The sequence below is a fragment of the Eptatretus burgeri genome, chromosome 6, assembly GCF_056783735.1.
Source record: "Eptatretus burgeri isolate ZD-2024b chromosome 6, Ebu_testis_v1, whole genome shotgun sequence".
NCBI classification, from domain to species: Eukaryota; Metazoa; Chordata; class Myxini; order Myxiniformes; family Myxinidae; genus Eptatretus; species Eptatretus burgeri.
This window is the reverse complement of record NC_140966.1, coordinates 93458447-93478808: the sequence shown is the minus strand read 5'-3', so window position 1 is coordinate 93478808 and position 20362 is coordinate 93458447. Positions and strand designations below refer to the sequence as shown.

General features: G+C 38.5%; 1 protein-coding gene across 1 annotated transcript; it reads right to left on the bottom strand.

Moving 5' to 3' along the window:
- Positions 1 to 2948: 2948 nt before the first annotated feature.
- Positions 2949 to 19696, bottom strand: LOC147025355 (midnolin-like). The gene is made up of 7 exons (XM_085886254.1): positions 19411 to 19696; positions 18077 to 18164; positions 17888 to 17953; positions 5878 to 6024; positions 5637 to 5766; positions 5222 to 5455; positions 2949 to 4433 (listed from the first exon to the last, which is right to left on the bottom strand). Exons 1-7 carry the CDS (start codon positions 19599 to 19601, stop codon positions 4078 to 4080), a joined length of 1212 nt encoding a protein of 403 aa, XP_085742380.1. The 5' UTR covers positions 19602 to 19696; the 3' UTR covers positions 2949 to 4077.
- Between the last annotated feature and the right edge of the window lie 666 nt (positions 19697 to 20362).

Below are 20362 nucleotides of genomic sequence, written 5' to 3'. Positions count from 1 at the left end.
GACAAGTCCTCCACCCCTGCATATAGAATTCAAATATGATAATCACCTCACTTGGACACATTTTATGGCAACCACACCATCCCTACCATAATTGACAGTGGAGCCTCTGGAAACATTATGAACCTATTGACCACCAAATGTTTTGGTTTACCCATGGAAAAAAAAAAAAGAAACAGTTCAGTCAGCACACCAGGCTGATGGCTCCTCCCAACTCACAGTACTAGACAAAGTCAGTTTTGTCATGACCCACGACGATCGACAGCTCACTTTAAAAGGACTTGTCGTTCAGAACCTGGACGTTGATGTCCTGGCAAGAACACCTTTCGTGGAGCTGAATGACATTTCTGTTTACCCAGCCAAATGCCACATCCTCAATGATGGGTCCATCTGATTTCTCTCCCACTCACCATACCATTTGTTGTGACCATTTGCTGGGTGCCCCACCACAAACTACAACTGTGTGGCCTGGTGAGTATATCGAGCTAAACCTCCCTGACAATATCTGATTCTACATATACCCTTGAACTTCCCAGTGACTATCAGGCTCATCGTTTTTCAACTCAAATCATTGAACTTCGTCTGATGGATGGGCTGCCTGCTGTTAGACTGATCAAGCCCCTGCATTCAAATCTCTCACGAATGACAATTGGCTCAGAGATCACCATACTTCCCTCGAGCTTGGGCAGGCCAAAACCACAACAAAAACAGTCTCTGAGAAAGCCATTCAGAAATTGGAAGCTGAATTACTCCATCAAGACCCATTAGGAGGTCCAGTTTCTCCTCTTCGCGACGGAGGTACTACTTCGCTATTTCCACAGCTACTACGCGAATAAACTCGCATATTGGATCTCACGGTATGTCTGCGTGGGAGATGTGAACTCAACATGACCAGTTCACCAACCACCAGATTCCGATCTTGGATCAGAACCTTATCCGAGAGCGGCATTCCCAAAACTCCAAGAACCATGCTTACAGCGAGAAGTTAGTCAGGTCAGGTAGGGAAGCATGCGCCGGAGCAGCGCATCGCTGCGTCCATTTCCCACCGGTACTCCAGGGGCCACCATCTGGCCATCCCCCAAGCAGATGCCTTGCCCATTCCAATCTCCTTGAGATGCTGATCAACCTGCTGTAATGAAGAGGCATGTGGTCATCCACTGAGAGAATATGGCGAGCAGGATCAGTCAGGAAAATGAGCCACATGTCCATACAGCCACAGCTAACGCTCACGGACTATGCAGGTAACAAATATCACGAGTCTCTCAGCAACCACTCGTTGGACACAAAGTCTGACCAGCGATAGCAAAGGATTCTCCGAAGAGACCAGGTACCAAAGGAATTAAGTCTCCATCTCAGATCCTTGGTCAGAGAAACTGGGCGTTCAGAAAGAGAACATTTTGGTCGTGAGGCAATTGGTCACTCAAAGCCAAGGATTCTCTCCCTGGTGCCACAAGAAATTTGACTGTTCCTGAAAATTTATCCGTATAAACTGCAGATCAAATACCCACTGACAAGGCAGTGAGAGTAACCATGTCAGTGGTTCAATGAGAAGTAGATTGACCAGGTGTGGTATTCTGATGAGGCCCACTTCCACAGAAAAGTGAACCCAAACTATCGCTTCTGGGGGAGTGAATTCCCCAATCATGTTCTTCGAAAGCCCTTGCAGTGTGAAGTGCACAGCGTGCATAACCAGGAACTCTTATGACATCCTTTTGGTTCCAAGATGAGAACACAGGAATGATAAAAACAGAAGAATCATTGAAGACATCCACAAGTTTTCCACTGCTATCCGTCGTTACAAGGTTGGACCAATACCCAGTGGTTACAGCAAGGCAGTGCCACTCCTCATATGGTTGTGGAAATGAAAAATCTACTCAGAAGTTTGGCAACAGGGTAATTTTCAAGAGCACATCTGGTCTCGCCATTCCCCAAACTGCTGGACGTTTCTGTGGGGTTACATGGAAATGTTTACAAAGACAACCCTCATAGCATCCAACACCTGAAGAGAGCTATTGAGTAGTGAAAGATCCGTCTCACCTCTGACATGCAACAGGGTGATGCAACTGCATGGTCAGAGTGAGCACATCATTCACACCTTTGTCATTGCAAATCAAAATCTCCCAAATCTCGACTTTAGGAATGGGTGATTGTCAATTTAGATTTGTAAGCAGCACCATGATCCAAGGTGTGGTGTTGCTTTTTGTTTATCCAAGGTTGCATATGCCTCAAAAGCTGGAGGCCGACTGCTTTGGTGAGATTAAGGCTTTCTAGGAAAAAACCTTCAGAAATATCCAACCCACATGTGGCCAAAATAAAGCACCTACATTTTACCCTCAGAGAACTTGTCCTCATAACTTATCACTCTGTGATCTCAAAAATAAATGGGTATATACACAGTCTGTATATAAAGTGCCAGAAAGTAATCTCAGCCAACATTCCAAATGCATTGTGAACAAAATAGACATCAAAAGTTGAATTGAAATGAGCACCTCCACACCGACGGGGTGGCCTCGACTCCTCGAGGTATGCACACTCTTCTCCAAGCTATCTAGTCTGGGTTTGAATCCCGACTCAGCTATAAATTGTCATCCTGGTGTTTCACAGGCAGGGTCATCCAATGTGTGCCATGCCTCGGATGGACATTAAACTTGGCGTCCTGTCTGCCAGCATTCATTGGTGGGCGAAAATGATCCCATCATGTCCTTCGCGAAGAGGATGTGAGCCACAGCCAGCACCATGGCCAAATTCCTGCCCTAACCAGCAGGGGGCTATTGCATCCAGTGGTACAGCAACGCCCTCAGACAATGATACCACCCCACAGTCTTGTGCGGCACATGGATGAAGGAAGGAGCATGACAATTCAGGCAGGGAGAAAATTAATTGCAGGATCAAATATCCGGCTACACTGAATGTCAATCTCAAGGCCAATGCTTCAACTTCACAAACACAGAAACGTATAATGATTATTTATTTGAACAATCAATTTGACGCTACATTCATACAGGAAAAAAATAATAATAATAATTCCTACTTTGTGCTTAAAACACCATTTATACCTGACAGGTTGCATAATGAAGGTAAACCAGACAAGCACCAAATAAGCCAAATCAAAATGACTTTCAAAGAAGCATTTTGCCCGTTTTCCTTTGAAGAATTTTTCCACATCTTGGTCATGTTCAAACTGCCAAACCATGGGTTAAAGTTGCCTCGAACTTAAAATTACATTTGAACTCAAATCTCGCGAGGATAACGTTCACACCGAGCTGGAGGGCCAGGGGAGTCGAGGAAAAGGGGTTCCGCCTTATAGGCCGAAGCAAGTGATCCGGAACATTTCAGCTCCGATAAACACGAGCTGCGATCGGTTCAACACGGTTTGAAGGCGCAGCTGCTGGTTTGCTTACAAACAGTGCTCAAGATGGGTCGTGCCAGTTTCAATAATATTTTTGTTCAACTACAATATCGAAGTACTGGGCTTGCACAAGCAAAACAGATTGTAGGTCAAGGGTGAGTGACCTTCACAAACCAAACGTCACACATGTTCAACACGGCAAGCAAAACGCGTACGAAGTGTAGGCAGAACAAGTCCATGATTACAAGTGGTGACACGAAACACTGAACAGCAAGACACATCACACTTAAATATACAGCAGGTATCCGTATCATCCTTTTCACGATATTAAATCAAGCCTCCATATATTGCTAATGCCCATGCACAAAGACACTTTCAAACCAAAGGTGTTTTGACTTCCTTTATGCACCCGATCCCAGTCAAGCTCAAAGTCAACGAAACGTGGATCACGTCGAAACAAGACAAACAAAATGCATTATTGCTCTTGCAGTTGTAAGGGGGGTGGGGGGGGAGGGAGGGAGGACGACGAGGAAGAGGGGAAGCCTCAACCACATGGGTTAACAAGTGTTCAGTAAAAAGTGCTAAGGTTCAGTCAGCTGGATGCTCCACTGTCAGTCGACCACAGGAGATGTTTCGTAAGTCAGGCGAGTTATTGTTGAGAACCATTTCGATGAGAAATTTTGATCCAAGTGGTATCGGAAGTCCATTCTAAAACCCCCAAAAAGACCACATCACGCCACGAGGTACTCAAGTTCCATTTCAGTCCATGACGATTCGACGATACCAGTCGCTCCGGGAGAGTCCTCAGCTACAGCATGACGGTCCACTTTGATACCCCGCACGTTTTCGGCCTGCAAAGCCTCCTTTGTGATACTCCCAGTAGCTGCTACTTTGCTAGACATTCCAGACGAGCCACAAGGAAAGTAAGGTGCACGGGCGTCACGCCGAAGTTTCCTCTGTAAACGTCGCTGGTGCATAAGTTTCTGGAGGTGTTGCACCTTGCAGCGAGTCATCTGCACTTCATGACTGTCACCATTCTCGGAGGAACCAGAGGAAGCTCGAGGTGATAGTGGTGGCAGGTGAAGACCTAGAAGGATTAAAATTGAGCAGGATATACATTAGACTTTAAAAAAAAAGGAAATACATAAAAAGTTTAAATTTCAAATATCCTGGAGCAAAACAAGTTTTCCATGTCCATCAATCGTAAGCCAACGATACTGGGATCTTGGGTGCAATGCTCGTATTTTACTTATCCCTTGCCTCCTAAAATCCTCCCACTTAAATAAAAAAAAAGTACATCGGTCACCGCATGTGCTAGTCCTGGAAATATTACAATCTCCTACTTGTCCTGTACACTCAGCCAAAAAATAATTAAAAAAAAAGAGCTAAGTCCGTAGCACGATATCACAAATCAACGCTTCCCACTCAAAGCAAAGTTGAAAGATGGGAAAAGCTCCACCAATAATTTGATCCAATATTAAATGTCATGTTACATTTTTTTTTGGGGGGGGGGGGAAGGGTTTACCCCTGTGATCCCTGTGGGTCAAATCTAAAAAGTTATATTTCATGCACCCCAAAATGTGATTGCACATACAATGCTGCATTAAGGAAAGTTTTAAAATGTGTCCATAATTGCATTTGGGGGGGGGGGTTGATATTTTCACCATGCCTGAGATGGGCCAGGGCCAAAAATGATACTGCTCTCGCATGTTGTCGCCATGTGGGGATTATAACTGCCAGGTGTGTTAAATATCTGCATAACAGTTTGAGGAGATAGTGTGGCAGACAGACCACCATGCTCACATCACCCCACCCCCAAATTTCTTTTTTTCCAAAAGCACGAGGATAAAAACTGAAAAACATCAGCTAACTCACCAAGGGGCTGACTTGTGTTACTGGGGCCTTGTTTCAATAATTCAGGTTTGGAAGGGGAAATTCCTGCTGCCGCCGTAGTAGTAGTCGGCGATTGCGCCAAGTGCTGGCTCATTGAGACGCTTCCTCGCCGGTACACATGGGCTGCACTAAGGAGATCGCTCAAGATGCGCAGCACAGTCGCCACATCCTTACGAGGCTCACCACTCGTATCTTGGCAACTCGGGTGGAGTGTGCCTGAAGGAAGAGGTTTAATGACGTTTCATTAAAAACATCGTGCCGAGAAATTGAGCACATCAAGGTCACAGATGCTGTTGTCGTTAAAAGCCTTAAAGCTAAATGACCTCAGAGAATCTTTGCATTGGCTGAATATGCCCAAAAAAAATAAAAAAAATAAAAAAAAAAAATCAGAGCCAACCTGAAAATGTGCCCGAGAAGACGCCAGGAGAATGGCTCACGAAGCTATCAATTACAGTGCCATAGCTCCGTGGGGGAGCCGAAGGAGGAGGTGGAGGTGGTGGATGTGGTGGATGTGGTGGATGAGCTACCTGAAGAAAAAGGGAAAAAGTTCCTTGCAAGACAGCAAAACAAAAGTGAACAAGTTTGGCAAACAAATATGTATTAAAAAAAAACAAAACCAGAACCAAAACAAATCTCACTGGAGGAGCAGAACCAGAGACAGGCTGGGCAGCTTCCGGACGGCCACGCAGCTGCGATGTCCACAGCTGCAGCTGCACGAACATCATGCGGTCACCAACACGCAGTGCCAAGGTCAGAGGGCAACGGCCAGAGAGAAAGTCACCAACCTGAACAATAAATAAATCAAGATGGTGAGAAGCACAACTTTGACATCGATTACTTCCACCACCTAAGGTGGACCGACGTGATGTTTTTACCTGTTTGTCTGCAAGCAAAATATCTGAGTAATGGACGGATTTGGATGAAACTTGGGACAAGTTGGGTGCGTGACAAAGACAAATCAGATTTTGGTTCAGGTCCAGATGTGGATCAGACCCATCAGTGACATACAAAAACTGTTCAGCCTGGCAGAGGTATGCGCTCTACTGAGTGCCCTTCTAGTTTGAAATAGTTTCGGAGTTGAAAGGGAAGGGGTGGGGGGGGGGGGAGGAAATGCAACAGCACTGAATACAGTTTTAGCAACTGCTCCACCGTGCATGAACAGGAAAGGCAAGGCAAGGCGCCATCTTTATCACCATACATGTCATGTTAAACACTCGAAATAACATCCGTTTGGTACAACCATCTGAACAGTTCGTTTCAAGTTCAAATTCCATATACAGCGGCAATTTGTCCGTCGCCTCCGAATGCCCTTTAAACGCATCAAAATACGCAGGAGTCTTTGTCCTTGTCCAACACGTGATTGCATGTAGAAGCAACTTTGCGATTCTTCGATCACTTAACACCAGGTCAAAGCCCATCATTCTGCATTCCAAATACAAACATACCTTGCCACAAACCCTACAACACTCCCACCTCCACTCCCCCACCACCCCAAATACCATTTCCCTACAGGCCAATTCTTCATGCTATGTCACGCCACCAGCTGGCCTGAAGCTGACCGATAAAGCTGTGGAAAAGCAAGGGTCCCCTCACCATCTGCTTTCGCCCCTCCTCCACAACCACAGCGCAAACACCCACTGATTCTTGTAAAAGGCAAGCATTAACCCCCCCCCCACACCCTCCCCCTCTTTCCCTACCAATTACTTGCATTACACCCTCTTGCCTTAAAAATATCCGATGCATCACTCGAGGTATCGTTTATTTCCAAACCCTCACCCCAAAACTATTCACCACACCAGGACAGCGGCTTGTAAATCGCATTGCCTCATCCCACAGGAGAATGACCAAACATGGCAACGGGCTTCCATCCAACACCACACGGTGCTGCCCATTCTGTTAACTTGCATTATCAACCACATGTACACATTCCAAATAAACAATTCACTACATTTTCTTGGCAAAGCAAGATGCATGTGGTAAGCGAGCACGAAACCGCAGCTGGAGGACAAAAATAAATAAAAAAATTACGAGCCCAGCGGGGAAGGGGTCCTGCAGGGTACGACCCGTAGCCCCGACAACAGGAAGTGACTGTGCAATTCTGCTGGCCACTAGCCATGAAGCACTTCCAAGACAGAAGTCAACATCACAGCCAGCACTCAAGGACTTCAGGCATGCGGGCCTCCAAATTTGGTACCACGACCGGACGACCTGCGTTTAGGCATGCATTTGCAATGCTTCCAGAGCAGGGCTGGACATGTTGGGCGAGGATGCAAACAGGAAGAAAGTATCGCTACAATTTTCACCAAGACACCTACAAGGTATACAAAATGCACCAATTACCGAGAGGCACACCTGGCTGTCTGATAATGTGCACACGAGTTACTCTTCGTAAACAGCTGGGCCTCGAAAACAAAAATAAATAAATAATTGATGTGAATATGATGGATGCGCCTCCACCCGAGTCAGATATTCGCTTACATGAAGGAGGGAGGAGGAGATGGGGCCAGGGGAGAAAGAAGATGGGCCAGGGGAGAAAGGAGGAGGAGAAGATGGGCCAGGGTAGAAAGGAGGAGGAGAAGATTGGCCAGGACAGAAAAAGGAGGAGGAGGAGATGGGGTAAGAGCATCAGATGTTTCTCACTCTTGAGTTATGGTGTGCAAGATGTAATGGTTCAAAAGTGAAAGAGCTCATTTAAAACATGAAAAAGCAATCCACAGAATTGATGCTGAAACAAAGCAGGTGGAGTAGGTCACTGCAGCACTACACCCAAACACACGGCAGAAGGGCAGAGGCTCCACTGACAGGCACCAGAACACAGCAGACAAGACCACAGTTTGGACAAGTTTGCAGTAATGGTAAACAAGTCAATGAGAAAAATATAAATATATATATATATATATATATATCTAGAATTCCAGCAATCTCTGTGTGTGTGTGTGTGTGTGTGTTTGAGTTTGTCTGCGACCGCCGTTTCTCGACGACCGCCGGTCCGATCTCATTGAATCTTGCCAGGAATATTTCCGGGGACCCGCGGATGTGCCTTTGAGGTTTGATGTCAATCAGACGAGCGGTTCCCAAGTTATGGCCATTTATGTCGACCAATGACGTCACAATTAATATATTTTTTTTTTTTTGCACGATTGACGGTCCGATCTGATTGAAACTTGCCAGGAATATTGCTGGGGAGCCGCGGATGTGCCTTTTCGAGGTTTGATATTAATTGGACGAGCAGTTCCCAAGTTACGGCCATTTATCTGTCGACCAATATCTGTGAGAGAGGAAGAGCGAGAGAGGGGGGGAGGACAAGACCAATGATAAGACATGGTGCTCTGACATCACGAATGACGTCACAATTAATGTTGTTGTTTTTTTTGCACGATTGACGGTCCGAACTGATTGAAACTTGCCAGGAATATTTCTGGGGACCCGCGGATGTGCCTTTTCGAGGTTTGATATTAATTGGACGAACGGTTCCCAAGTTACGGCCATTTATCTGTCGACCAATATCTGCGAGACAGGGGGACGGGAGAGGGGGGATGAGAGAGAGAGGGGAGAGGAAGGGTGAGACTAGGGGCGAGAGAAGGGGGCGAGAGAGGGGGGGCGAGAGAGGGGGCGAGAGAGGGGGGCGAGAGAGGGGGCGAGAGAGGGGGGCGAGAGAGGGGGGCGAGAGAGGGGGGGCGAGAGAGGGGGGCGAGAGAGGGGGGCGAGAGAGGGGGGGCGAGAGAGGGGGGCGAGAGAGGGGGCGAGAGAGGGGGCGAGAGAGGGGGGCGAGAGAGGGGGCGAGAGAGGGGGCGAGAGAGGGGGCGAGAGAGGGGGGCGAGAGAGGGGGGCGAGAGAGGGGGCTTAGAGAGGGGGGGGCGAGAGGGGGGCGAGTGGAGGGCGAGGGGGGGCAGAGAGGGGGGCGAGAGGGGGGCGAGGGGGCGAGGGGGGCGAGAGAGGGGGGCGAGAGAGGGGGCGAGAGGAGAGTGGGCGATAAAATGATAAAAAGATAAAAAGAGGCGATTAAGATAAGATATAAAAATTAAGAGATAAAATATTAATGGGGGCGCTATGTAAAATATTAAGATGCAAAAATTGACATTGATGCAAAATTATGAGGAATTAAGATAAATAGGGGGGGCGATATTTAAAAATTAAGATAAAAATTATAGATAAGGATGCAAATTACATTACATAAAATTATTGATGCACGATAATGCAAGATATAAAATGATATAAAATTATGATAAAAATTAAGATAAAATTATAGATGCAGAGATTTTATAAAAATGATACATATGATACGATAATGATTAAAATGATAAAACGATGATAAAATTATTGATGTGCAAATGATGTAACCAAGATGTACCATGATGATGTAAAACCATGATAAAATGACAAATTAAGATGGGGGTACCATATAAAATTATTGATAAAAATAATGATAAAATTAAGATGTAAATTATGATGACGAGAGAGCAACGAGGGGGGACGAGAGTGTACCATGATGTAATGAGGGGGACGAGATAAAAACTAAGATATAAAATTAAGATAAAAATTAAGATAAAGACTATAAAAAGATATGATAAAATTAAGATAAAAATTAAGATGAATGTAAATTACCCAGAGTCAAAAATTTTATTAGATAGTCAAAATTATGATGATGTACTGGTCGTACTGATAGTCAAAATTAAGATGAATGTTCATATTAGTCAAAATTATACATAGAATGTAAATTATGATGAATGTAAAATTATATTAGTCAAAATTAAGATAAATTGGGACCAGATATCAAAATTTGTTATTAGTCAAATGTAAATTCATGATGAACAATGAATTATGATATCAAAATTAAGATAGTCAAAAATTACATAATAGTCAAAATTACATTAGGCCGGGGGATGTAGATAGAGAACAAAATTATGATAGTCAAAATTATGATAGTCAAAATTATTGTAAAAATTATTAAAATTAAGATGATCGGGGACAAGAATTATGATGACATAGTCAAAATTATGATAATGTACCATGATGAACTAGATAGTCAAAATTATATTAATGTAAAATTATTATTAACAAAATTATGACGAATGTACATTAATGATACATCATCAAGAATTATTATATTAATGTACGAGGAAATGACAAAATTAAGATATCAAAATATTGTAATTAGTCAAAAATTAAGATAACGTAAAATTCACGAGATAACAAAAATTAAGATGTATGTACCATATTAAACGTAGCTGGGGACAGATGAATGTACCAGATAGAACGGTAAATTATTAATCAAAATTAATATGAGAATGTATTTAAAAATTATGATTAACAAAATTAAGCCAAGAACAAAATTAAGAGGGGCTAGAGGGGCCTATGAGAGGGGGGATGAGAGGTGTTGGGATGAGATGTAAAATGATTGAGAGGGTACCACATTAACGTGTAAATTAAGATAAAATTATTATAACGTAAAAATTACATGATATGCAAAATTATTGATGTTCATCAAAATTATGCACAATGTACCACACGATTAAGACGATAAAAAATGATAAAATTAAGATGTAACAATTGTATGCAATTATGTGTACCAATGATGATAAAATTAAGATGCAAAATTATTATAAAATTACGATGCAAAAATTAAGATAAAAATTATAAATTAACGATGCACGAAATTAAGATACCATGAGATAAAAATATGATGATGTACCATTATGATGATACAAATTATGCAAAATAAGATACGATGCAAAAATTATAAAAGATAAAAATTAAGTCAATAAAATGATAAGATGTAACGAGATAGAATGCATACGAGATATGCAAAATTAATTGATATCGTGTACCATTAGGTGTTATTATAAAATTAAGAACTATGATGATAAAAATTATTGATCATCAAAAATTATGATATGCACCATGATGTAACGATAAAAAACATGATGAATGTAATTTATTATTAAGATAAAAATTATGACATAAAATTACCATGATATTAAAATTAAATTAATGATAAAAAAGAGAATGGGGGGAATTACATGTAATGATAAAAATTATGATCAAAATTATGATAGTCAAATTAAGATGAATAAATAACGATAGAGAATGTAATGATAACAAAATTAAGATAAAGGATGATATCAACAAATTATTAGAATGTAAAATTATGATAGAATGTAAAATTAAGATATCAAAAATTATATCGTATCGATGATTAGTCAAAAATTATTATTGTAAAAATTTATTAATGTAACGATGATATCAAAATTATATTAACGTCAAAATTATGATATCAAATTAACGTATGATGACAAAATTATGATGAACAATGTACCAGACATAATGTTCTATTAGAATGTGTAAATTAAGATTAGTCAAAATTATGATGAAGGTCAAAATTATGAGAATCAAAATTACATTAGAATGTAACTATGATAGAACAAAATGTACTACCATGATATCAAAATTAAGATCGCAATTGTTGTAACGTAAATTAAGATAACAAAATTAAGATATGTAAAAATTAAGATAAAATTATGATGAATGATAGGTCGCAATGTAAATTATTAATCAAAATTAAGATGAATGCATATCAACAAAATTTATATGCAGATGAACAAAATTAAGATACGTCAACTACAGATTAAGAATGTCAAAATTATTAATGTAATGACATCAAAATTATGATAGAATGTTAAACTTAAATTGATAAGTGCACCAGATAAAAATTATGATGGTAATGTAAAATTGATATCAAAATTATGATACCACAAAATTAATGTACCATGCATCGAATGAAATTACCCAGATAGAACAAACGATGAATGTATGAACAAAATTATGATGAATGTCAAAATTATTAGAATGTACCATATTAAAATTAAGAATTATGAACAAAATTAATGATAAAATTAGGGGGGCACGATAGTCAAAAATTGAGATAGAATGTATGACAACAAGATAAAATTATTGATGTACCATATTAATGCACCATATTATATAACAAATTATGATATGTATCTATGATAATTAAAAATGTAAAATTATGATAATGTAAATTTCAGAGACATAGAATGTGTTACATTATCAAAATTATGATTGTAACAAAATTAAGATAGGTCAAAATTGATATTAGAATGTAAAAATTATGATATCAAAATTAAGATATCAAAATTTGAGATTAGTCAAAATTATGATATCAAATGTAATGATATGATGAATAAAATTATGATAGGAACAAAATTATGACATCAAAATTACATAGAATGTAAATTATGATGAATGTAATTATATTATATCAAAATTACATTGTAGAATGTATGATATCAAAATTATGATATATCAAAATTATATTATCAAATTATGATAGCAACGAATTGACATCAAAAATTATTATTATCAAAATTATGATGAATGTACCATGATACATTAAGACATTAGGTCAAAATTATTAGAATGTAATTAAGATATACCAAAATTCATGATTAACAAATCAAATTATTAGTCAAAATTATGACAGTCAAAATAAGATAACAAAATTATGATAGAATCAAAATTAAGATATCAACAAATTAAGATACCAGAATGTCAAAATTATGATAGAATATCAAAATTATGATATGACAAAATTAAGATGAATGTCAAATTATTATATCAAAATTATATTAGTCAAAATTATGTTATTAGGTCAAAATTATGATGAATAGTATCAAAATTAAGAACAAAATTATTATTATCAAAATTAAGATGAATGTGTACTGATAGTCGTAAATTATTAAAATTATGATGAATGTATCAAAATTATATCAAAATTATGAATCAAAATTATTGTATGAACAAAATTACATTAGAATGATAAAAAGATTAAAATTATGATAGAATAAAAATTATGATTAGCAAAATTCGATGAATGTCAAAATTATGATGAATGTAAATTACATTAAGATAATGTAAATTACATAATCAAAAATTATTAGGTCAAAATTATTAGAATGTAAATGATGACATCAAAATTATTATGTCGTAAAATTAAGATAGGTCAAAAATGATATCGTGGACGATAGGTCAAAATTATGATAACTAAAATTACGATTATGTATCAAAATTAATGACATTGAACAAAATTATTAACAAATTATTATCGGGGGACGATATTAGAACAAAATTAATGACAAACAAAATGTAAGATAGTCAAAAAATTCATATTAGTCACATTATGATAAAATACATGAATGTAATTATTAGTCAAAAATTATGACAGAATGTAAGAGAATGTAAATTGATGAATGTAAATTATGACAACGTAACTACATGTATAAGATAATGTAAATTATTAAGATAGGTCGAACAAAAACTACATTAACAAATTAATGTGAACATAAAACTACATTGAACGTAAATTAAGATAGTACAAAATTATTAAGATGATGTAATTATTACATTATCAAATTATGATACAAAATTATGATAGAATACGATGAACAAAATTAACCATGATATCAACGTAATTATGATAACGTACATCGATATTATTCAAAATTAATTGAATGAACGTAAATTACATTGTAACGTAAAAATTAAGATATCAAAATTATGATTATATCAAAATTATGATATCAAAATTATGACATCAAAATTATGATGAACGTAAAATTAAGATAACGTAACTAATTATGAATGTACCATATTGAACGTAAATTATGCATTATGTAAAAATTATGATTAATGTAAAATTAAGATATCAAATTAAGATAACAACTAGATATGAACGTGTAACTAGATGAACGTAATTATGATACGTCAAAAACTACGACAGAAAATTATGATATAACAAAATTTGATTAGGTCAAAATTGAACGATAGAATGTAAAATTAAGGTCAATGTATTGAACGTAACCACATTAGGTCTAAAACATCTATGATAAAATCATTAAGAATTCAAAACCGCTGATGAACGTAAAAACTAAGACGAACGTAACTAAATTAAGATATAGGTCAAATTAATTAGAATGCAATTATCATTAGAACGTAACGAAATGATGAATCAAATTAATTTCATGAATGTAACGTAAGATATCAAAATTATATCAGTCAAAGGAGATGATATCGTGTGTTTATTAGTCAAAATAAAATGAGATATCAAAATTAAGATATCAAAAATTATGATATGTAAACAGATTATCAAAATTACATTAGTCAAAATTAAGATACATTATAACAAAATTGTTATTAAGACATATCAAAATTAAGATGAATGTCAAAATTAAGACAGAATGTGGAAATTACATTAATGAACAGAATGTAAATTCAAATTAAGATAACAAAAATTAATTATTAATGTACCATGACAGGTCAAAATTGTTGATAAAATTGTACCACATTAATGTGGGTGATACATGTAACAAAATTATTAGTAATGATAGAACAAAAATTAAGATGACACAAAATTATGATAACAAAATTAAGATATCAAAAATTATTATAACAAAATTACATTGTAACGTAAAATTATTGAATAAAAATTAAGCATTAATGTAAATTATATTAGAACGTAAAAATTATGACATGAATAAAATTAAGATAACAAAATTATGATGAATGTAACCAGATGAATGTAAAAATTACATTAGATATCAAACGTAAACTATTAAACGTAACGATATTAACGTAAAATTATTATTAAAAATTAAGATATCAAAATTATGATATAGAAAAATTATATTGATGGTAACAAAATTATGAGAACAAAATTATGATAACAAAATTATGAATGTAAATTATTAGAATGTAAATTAAGATGAACGTACTCAAGTTACAGCCAAAACGAGATAGTCAAAATTATGATGAACAAAATATATGAACAAAATTATGACAACGTGATTCACTATATGAACAAAATTATGATAACGTCAAAATTATTATTATCAAATTATGATAACAAATTATTAAGTAACTACAAAATTTAACGTAACAAAATTAACGTAAACTATCAACGTAAATTATTGAACGTGTAACAAAATTATTAAAACCAGAACGTAGTCACTAAAAATTCTACATTAACGTAAAATTACCCCAAGAATGTACCTATGATATCAAATTATCAAAAACAATTATGATAATGTAAAATTGATGAACAAAAATTATGATAGTCAAAATTATGATATCGTAAAAATTATATATAAGTAACGAAAAATTTTATATTAGGAACAAAATGATGACATCGTGATATCAAAATTATGATAAATAAAAATTAAGATATCAAAATTAGAATGATATCAATTATGATAGTCAAAATTATAATTAGGTCAAAATTAATGATAGTCAATTAATGATGAATGTACCACCATGAATGTACCAGATATGTAAAATTATGATATCAAAATTATTAGTCAAAACATTAATGGGGACGAGATAACAAAATTAAGATGAATCAAAATTATGATTATCAATGTAAATTATGATGAACCAAATTATGATATCAAAAATTAAGATAAAAAATTGAACATGATGAATAACGTAAATTACATTATATCAAAATGTAACCATGATATCAAAATTAGTTATTGAGCATCAGATGAATAAAAATTAAGATAATTCAAAAATTAAGAATGAATGTAAAATTATTATATCAAAATTATGATATCAAAAATTATGTAAATTATTAACGTACCATATTAAGATAATGCACTACGATTGATATAAATTATTATTAAAATGTAAATTATGACACATCAATAATTATTGAACTAAGATACCTGAGATGAATGTAAAATTATGATATCAAAAAATTAAGATGAACAAAATAGGTCGAAAATTAACAAAAATTAAGATGAATGTAAAAATTATTGATCGTAAATGTATTCACATGAACGTAACGATGACATGTAATGATATTCAAATTAAGATAGAATGTAATTATGATTAACGATATCAAAATTATTAGTCAAAATGAGATATCAAAATTATGATATCAAAATTATGAATCAAAATTATGACAAGAAATTACGATAATGAAAGATAGAACAAAATTGATGATATCAAAATTAACAAAATTATGACGATGTACTACATTAGATATGTCAAAATTATTATACGTAAAAATTAAAGATAATTGAACGAAAATTAAGACTGATGAATGCTTGCAAAATTATGATGAATTAATTATATCAAATGATAGTCAAAATTACATGAACAAAATTATGATGAATCAAAATCAAGATTATGGTAGACCATGATGAACAAAAATTATGATAACAAAATTATGATATAACAAAAATTATTAATCAAAAATTATTGACAACGTAATGACATTAAGGGGGGCAAATTAAGATATCAAATTATTAACGATGATGAAGGGGGCGAGACAAAATTGGGGGCAAAAATTAAGATGAATGTAAAAATTATTAGTCATCGGGAAATTACATTAACGGGGTAAAAATTATGATGAATGTACCATATTAATGTACCAGATAGTCAAAATTAGATAACAAATGAGGGGGCGAGAGAAGGGGGGCGAGAGAAGGGGGGGCTTATATTAGTCAGAAGGGGGGCGAGGAGAAGGGGGGCGTAGAGAAGGGGGGGCTAGAGAAGGGGCGAGAAGGGGGGCGAAAGAAGGGGGCGATAATGTACCAGAAGGGGGGCGCGAGAGAAGGGCGACAGTAGTTGGGGCGAGAAGGGGGCGAGAGAATGCTGGGGGCGAGAGAAGGGGGGCGAGAGAAGGGGCGCGATGAGAAGGGGGGGGCGAGAGAAGGGGGGGCGAGAGAAGGGGGGCGATAGGGGGTGCGAGAGAAGGGGGGCGAGAGAATGTGGGGGAAGCAGAGAAGGGGGGGACAGAGAAGGGGTGCTTAGAGAAGGGGGTGCTACAGAAGGGGGTGCGTTTAGAGAAGGGGGGTGCGAGAGAAGGGGTGCGAAGAGAAGGGGTGCTGAGAAGGGGGTACATGAGAATGGACCACTATGATATCGTACCAGAGAAGGGGGTGCTATGAACAAAAAGGGGGGCGAGAGAAGGGGGCGAGAGAAGGGGGGCGAGAGAAGGGGGGCGAGAGAAGGGGGCGAGAGAAGGGGGCGAGAGAAGGGGGCGAGAGAAGGGGGGCGAGAGAAGGGGCGAGAGAAGGGGGCGAGAGAAGGGGGCGAGAGAAGGGGGGCGAGAGAAGGGGGGCGAGAGAAGGGGGCGAGAGAATGGGGGCGAGAGAGAGGCTGCACATACTGGCACTCACCTACAGGCCCGTACTAGTATATTAAATTCCAATTTACTAGACATTGCCTTTGTCACAACATTAAATGGGACAGAACACTTGCAATCCTCAATTTCAAAATATATATATATATATATATATATATATATATATATATATATATATATATATATATATATATATATATATATATATATATATATATATATATATATATATATATATATATATATATTGAACTAAATAGCACCTTCAAAAACCCCATGTGGCAATTGCACAGGCAGGTATGAGCAAGGTGGAATTTACAAAACCAATTTGAGTGAACTATATCAATGGACAAATGAAAAATGACTAAACTTTATCTCAGATGGCAGCCTACTCTACTTCATGTAGAACAAAAAATAAAAAGAAAAGTTGAGAAAAAAAAAACTAAATAAGTTGGTTTGCTCAAGGCGCTTTGTGCGAGGCTCACCTGAGTGTCCGTAAGATTCTCCAAAGCTTGGGCCACAGAATGCTCCGCAGTCGGGGTGGTTTGTAACTAAAATGTGAAGGGGTGGGGGGGGGAGCAGAGGTATAAAAGCGACTCCATTTTAGTCCCCTCAAAGCATCGCAAGTACCTTCTTAAAGTTTTAAAAAAGTAAGCAACGGTGAACATGCTCACCCGCAGTCCAGACTCCACATTGAGGACTAGGGTGACCTCACTGCAACGAGTGACGCCATAATCGCTGATGCGACCCGACGTCATGGGACTGCAACAAAAGGTAGACGTCAGCAAAGAGCAATTCAAGATTCAGCTAATCTCTACCTACCAGCATCACCACAACACCATTAGCATCCAGAAGCAATTGTGACTCATGATAATCAAGTCAACGAGCAAGTAAAGACACCGGCTGGATGCTTCGACCTCTACACCTACATAACCACAAAAAGCGCACAATCACCCACACCTTCCTATTCAAAACTGCTTAATTACATCCTCTTGAGCGCACAGGCTCGGATGTTTCCTCAGTCTAAGGCCACCACACCCAAGCACCTTGGGGGGGGGGGACGGGGGAGAGAGCTTCGTAACGAGCTAAAACGCAATTAGACATCTCAAGGTTTCACGAGCAAACCCACCCACGGCCCAGAAAGCCCACGCAGCGATCACTTTACAGGGGGTACACCACCACTCAAGCACCGAGACATGAATTTGGACCACTTCAAGGTCACCTCGTCTCATCTCAACAATGCCAGATGGCAGAGTGTCAAAAAAAAATTTCAAAAAATAACAAATATCTCAACCACGGTTTTGACAATTTTGACCGCAACAGTCCTGGTCGTGGTGGTAGTGGGTGTAGTAGACAGCAACGTCACACAGAATAAAGAGGACTTCCACATGGGACGTCAGGCGGCTTCACTCCAAACGGGCGGAGACGGGGTTTGAACTCGTGTGAACTTCCCTTCCGCACAACTTTCACTCGACAAATTACTGCAACCAAAAGCAATGATGTTGCACTTGCGAGGTAGTGTGACAATGAAGCAACTACAACACTACCTCCCCCCCAAAAAATTATTTATTTTGTTAACAGAGTTCAATACCTACCGCTACCCAGGTATATCATATACCAGAACTGCCTATAAACTACAATGTTCCAATCACGTGACACAATTTGTATAAAATTAATTAATCAATTAAAAAAAAAAATCACCCTGACCATTCGGGCGAGACAAGGGCGAAAGAGTCACGACCTTCTTCGGACGTGTGACCCACAGCAGGTGAACAACCAGGTGAACGACGTCAAAATATTTAAATAAATAAATGATCGATTTAGAATCCGTCAGAAATTGCAATTAAAACTCATCACACTGGTTAACAAGGTTTGGGTGAAACCCCCATGTGACGTCACGTTTCAGCAAAACGATTAAAAAAAAAGCCACCGGACGGGATTCGAACATGCAACACCGAACTCGGCCATTGATAAATGTGACGGGAAAGGTTGGCAGGGCAAGGCGCACCTGTTCCGATACAGGAGGGCCAAGCGGCGACGAGGGAGCCGGAGAGCTCGGGCTATACGAGCCTTGAGCCCCTGCACGGTCTCCCCCACAGGAACCGCGATCTCGAGCACGGAGCCCGTGCTGCTCCGCACGAACAGCGGCATCCCGGCCGAGTCACGGCTCGTTTCACGCACACTCCGCTCCCAGCCCATGACTCGTATGGCGCTCGACTTGCCGACTTGTTAACCCAGGAGCGCGGACAAAACTCGAGCGAAGAAGGACACCGAGAGCTTCCGGAGGCAGACGCCTCCAGCCGCATTATATATACAAGAGCACGGTCCAATAGCACAACGTCATTTTTTGTTTCCAGTCGCTGAGCTCACCCTCTCAGCCAATAGCTGCAAGGCAAGCGTCGTGCGTCATTACCTGCTGACCAATAAGCGAAGGACGCTGCTCATGCGTCAAGGGACTCCCGTCCAATGGGCGTTTCGCCAACGCAATACCTCAACCAATGAGCGCGTCGGGAATGTCTGGCGTCAATGGATAAGAACGCGTCTTCACGGCCCTCAGAGAACGAGCCGTTGCTTGGGAAAAAGGCATCGGTTCGTGTGACGACGAATCTTGTCAACACGCACGAACCGGATTACCGTGAACCGTCTTTTCGGGCTGTGTACCGAGGGGATTCCTGTCAGGATCGGATCGCAACAATCAAATATCCCTCCACTTGTGGACGACGCGTCCTCCGTGATTTCTTATCATAAAGCCGGCTGTCTTAAGGACGACAAGGCCGTCCGGACCATTATTTTCCCCCATCACGTCATTTTAACTTTGTAGATTCATTCAAATTTCAATTTTCACTGAAATAAGCGAAACATTTTTTTAAATCTCTCGTGAAAAATTAAATCCCAGACGTCGCCTCTCGCAACACTGGAATCCTTCACGGAGCTGCGCCGTCAGGAGGTGTATAAATAAA

Coding starts and splice junctions, on each gene's coding strand:
- LOC147025355 (XM_085886254.1), bottom strand. CDS start 19,601: ATGGGCTGGGAGCGGAGTGTGCGTGAAACGAGCCGTGACTCGGCCGGG. Junction 17,954..18,076: donor ATGTGGAGTCTGGACTGCGG/GTGAGCATGTTC, acceptor TTCACATTTTAG/TTACAAACCACCCCGACTGC. Junction 6,025..17,887: donor AGAATCTTACGGACACTCAG/GTGAGCCTCGCA, acceptor TTTATTGTTCAG/GTTGGTGACTTTCTCTCTGG.